We start from the raw sequence: 2,667 nt of genomic DNA, 5'->3' as shown, positions 1-2,667 counted from the left end.
ATATATATTCCTCCTCAAATCGGAGGGGAAAATGACACCAAATCGGATACAATAAGTAGCTTCGTTTTGTGATGCACAGACAACTCCTCTTTGATTCTTATTCTTGTTATTTCTCTCATCAAAATAATCAAAGACTTTGAAATCGGGAGGACAGGATGCGCGTTTCATACAGGAATTAAGGATCGGGGCGTTTTTAATCAGACCAGAAAGAATGAAAGCCAAATGTGGAATCTCCCATCCTCTAAATTTCAGAGAATGCCTGCTACAAAGCAGGACCGATTGCTAAATTAACCCTCCCGCCCATTCCACTTGCATCCTTCCTTCCTTTTGCCAGCAGCGTGGGTCCATTTACTCAGTTCAGAAATTAAACATTAACGGGGAAGTTAAGACTTTTTCAACATTCCAAAGGTAAAAGTTGTCAGTCAGTTTTTAATAATACACGGGGGGAGGAGGGTTAAAAATTACAAATATTTAAACCAGTGACAGTTGTTTCCTAGAAAGTAAAGATAATTAAGGTATTTTTATTCTCCGAAATAGCAATCAATAAGAAACCCAAATCTTTCCCCGCTTCTTGGAACACGATTCTGTTACCACTGAAGTCATGAGAAAATTCCCACTCACTGCAGAGGAGGAAGGTCCAATTTCTGGCAGTAATGGCTTAGAGTTAGAACATAGCATGCTTTCCTTCCATTTAGTAGTTTCAGAGCACAAGATGTCTGTATTATTTTGGTTAAAACAAATCCTCCTCCCCTCAATGGACCTGGATCATCTAATTACATTTGAAAAGTTAAATTTACATTTTCCCAATTCATCCACCTGATCGTTTTTGCTTTTGTGACATAAAGTAATAAAACTGTTTCCAGGGCCTGATTCTGCGCTCCTTATGGAAGCAAAGCTCCCATTAAAGTCAATGGTTGCTTAAAACTTCTCAATCCAGCCCTGTGTTACAAATATTCTTTAATTATTCCCACTTTAAACACACTGTAGTTATGCAGGGTGTATGTGTACATACAGCTATTCTAAAGCCAGCTCTCTCGCTATATATATATTATCTATAGCTATATCAATAAAGCTAAATATAGAGATTAGATATAGCTACATAAAGTATAATCTGATGAGACTACATTTGAATTTTTTGACCTGGTGTCTGTGCATGTGTCTGTTCAGTAGAAATGTACAAATTCAGATGTTGTCTCATCAGACTATGCTATGCGTGCTGTGGTGTCTGGTCTCTGATTTTACCAGCCGTTCTTCTAAATCATTAGTAAGAAATCCATCTTAGACATTTTTGCCCAGCAAATGCCATCTTTCTCAATCATGATTAAAAACTCAAAAGCCTAACAAAAAATCAAAAATGAAATATTTATTACCGCATTTTGTGACTTAACACCTTTTTTTTAAACATAACGTCACAGTCCTCATACAAGTATTTTAATGTAAATTTTGACAAAGCTTAAAGGTAACAGCATTTTCTTCTAGTGAGGAACACGTGCTGAGAAAGGAAGAATTCATGGACATACAATACCAATTCCACAGCAGATCTGATACTAGCAAAACATTCTTTTTTTTTTCTTTTTCAATTGAGGTAAACACATAGAATATCTAACATGAAACAATTAATAGACCGAACTCTGTACGAAGTTTGTTACAGTATTCTCTTGCTTTTTTCCCAAGCTTTGAGTTCATGATAAAGTTCTAGGTTTGGTGCAAAGACCATTAGTAACTTCTTTCATTGAGGAAAGCTGCCCAACTTTTAGTTTTGTTTTGTCCAAAGCCAAGGCTCAGAACTACTGGAAGAAGCTCCTGCTCTGTCTTTTAAATCTTCACCTGCAAGCTCTTTGAAGAAGAGTCCAAAAAATGGGTTTTTGAAGCACAAACTATAAAGATCTGTTTGAAACTAAAGGACACATTTATGAAGGAACAAAACCAGGGGATGGCAAGGCCTTCTTGGAACTGTCTTCTGAGTGATGAGAGACCCAGCAAGACTTTTCATCTTCATCTCCAGGGTAATTCTTTTTTCACTGGCCAAAACTGGTCTGAAATATACTGTAGTCTTTCATGGATAGTGACTTTACTGGTGAACCAAAACAGTCATTCTTTTGGGAACAACACACATAGTGTGGAAAACAAGGAATTTTTTTTTCTTCTAAAACTATTTGAGGCAACATAACGGAGTGATCAACAGAAATGTACAAGTTAACTTAGTTCCTATGTTTATACTACAGTAGTTATAACTCTTGGAGTCTTTTTTGTTTGTTTTTTGTTTTTTCCCCTCAGAGGATCTGTACATGGACATAATTGTTTCAGTGAGCCCATGATTTCACATTTCTGTTCTTTTCTCATTGGTCCTCTGTTGTTGATGAAAAATGACAAAAGTAAAAAATAATCACAGCTGTCTGGAATTTCGTTTTAAGTGTCAATATCTGGTCAAAGTTCAAAAGTCTTAAAATAGGTTTGATTTTTTGTTTGTTTTTGTTTTTTTCCCTTGAGTTCCCTTATACTATTGGGCATGAATGTCCATAACCTGTCCACCAACACTGGGGTCTACAGAATTTAACATTGTGGGGCTCTGTGCTGACATGGTCATTCCAGGGTGGGTAGGGGGTCCGCCGTGCATCATCATGGCTGGGTGATGGGGGTGACTTGACAAATATGAATGGATTTGGG

General features: G+C 36.9%; 1 protein-coding gene across 2 annotated transcripts in view; it reads right to left on the bottom strand.

Moving 5' to 3' along the window:
• Positions 1 to 1,343: 1,343 nt before the first annotated feature.
• Positions 1,344 to 2,667, bottom strand: part of MEIS2 (Meis homeobox 2) — a 181,262-nt gene continuing 179,938 nt past the window's right edge. For both annotated transcript variants that reach the window (XM_054025202.1, XM_054025203.1), the window contains exon 12: positions 1,344 to 2,667. This exon is cut by the window's right edge and continues 120 nt beyond it. In XM_054025202.1, the coding sequence (XP_053881177.1) occupies positions 2,501 to 2,667 (167 nt within the window). In that variant the 3' untranslated portion in view covers positions 1,344 to 2,500.

The sequence above is a fragment of the Malaclemys terrapin genome, chromosome 4, assembly GCF_027887155.1.
Source record: "Malaclemys terrapin pileata isolate rMalTer1 chromosome 4, rMalTer1.hap1, whole genome shotgun sequence".
Lineage (NCBI taxonomy): Eukaryota > Metazoa > Chordata > Testudines > Emydidae > Malaclemys > Malaclemys terrapin.
The sequence above is the reverse complement of the archived record's forward strand: the minus strand, read 5'-3'. Positions and strand labels throughout refer to the sequence as shown.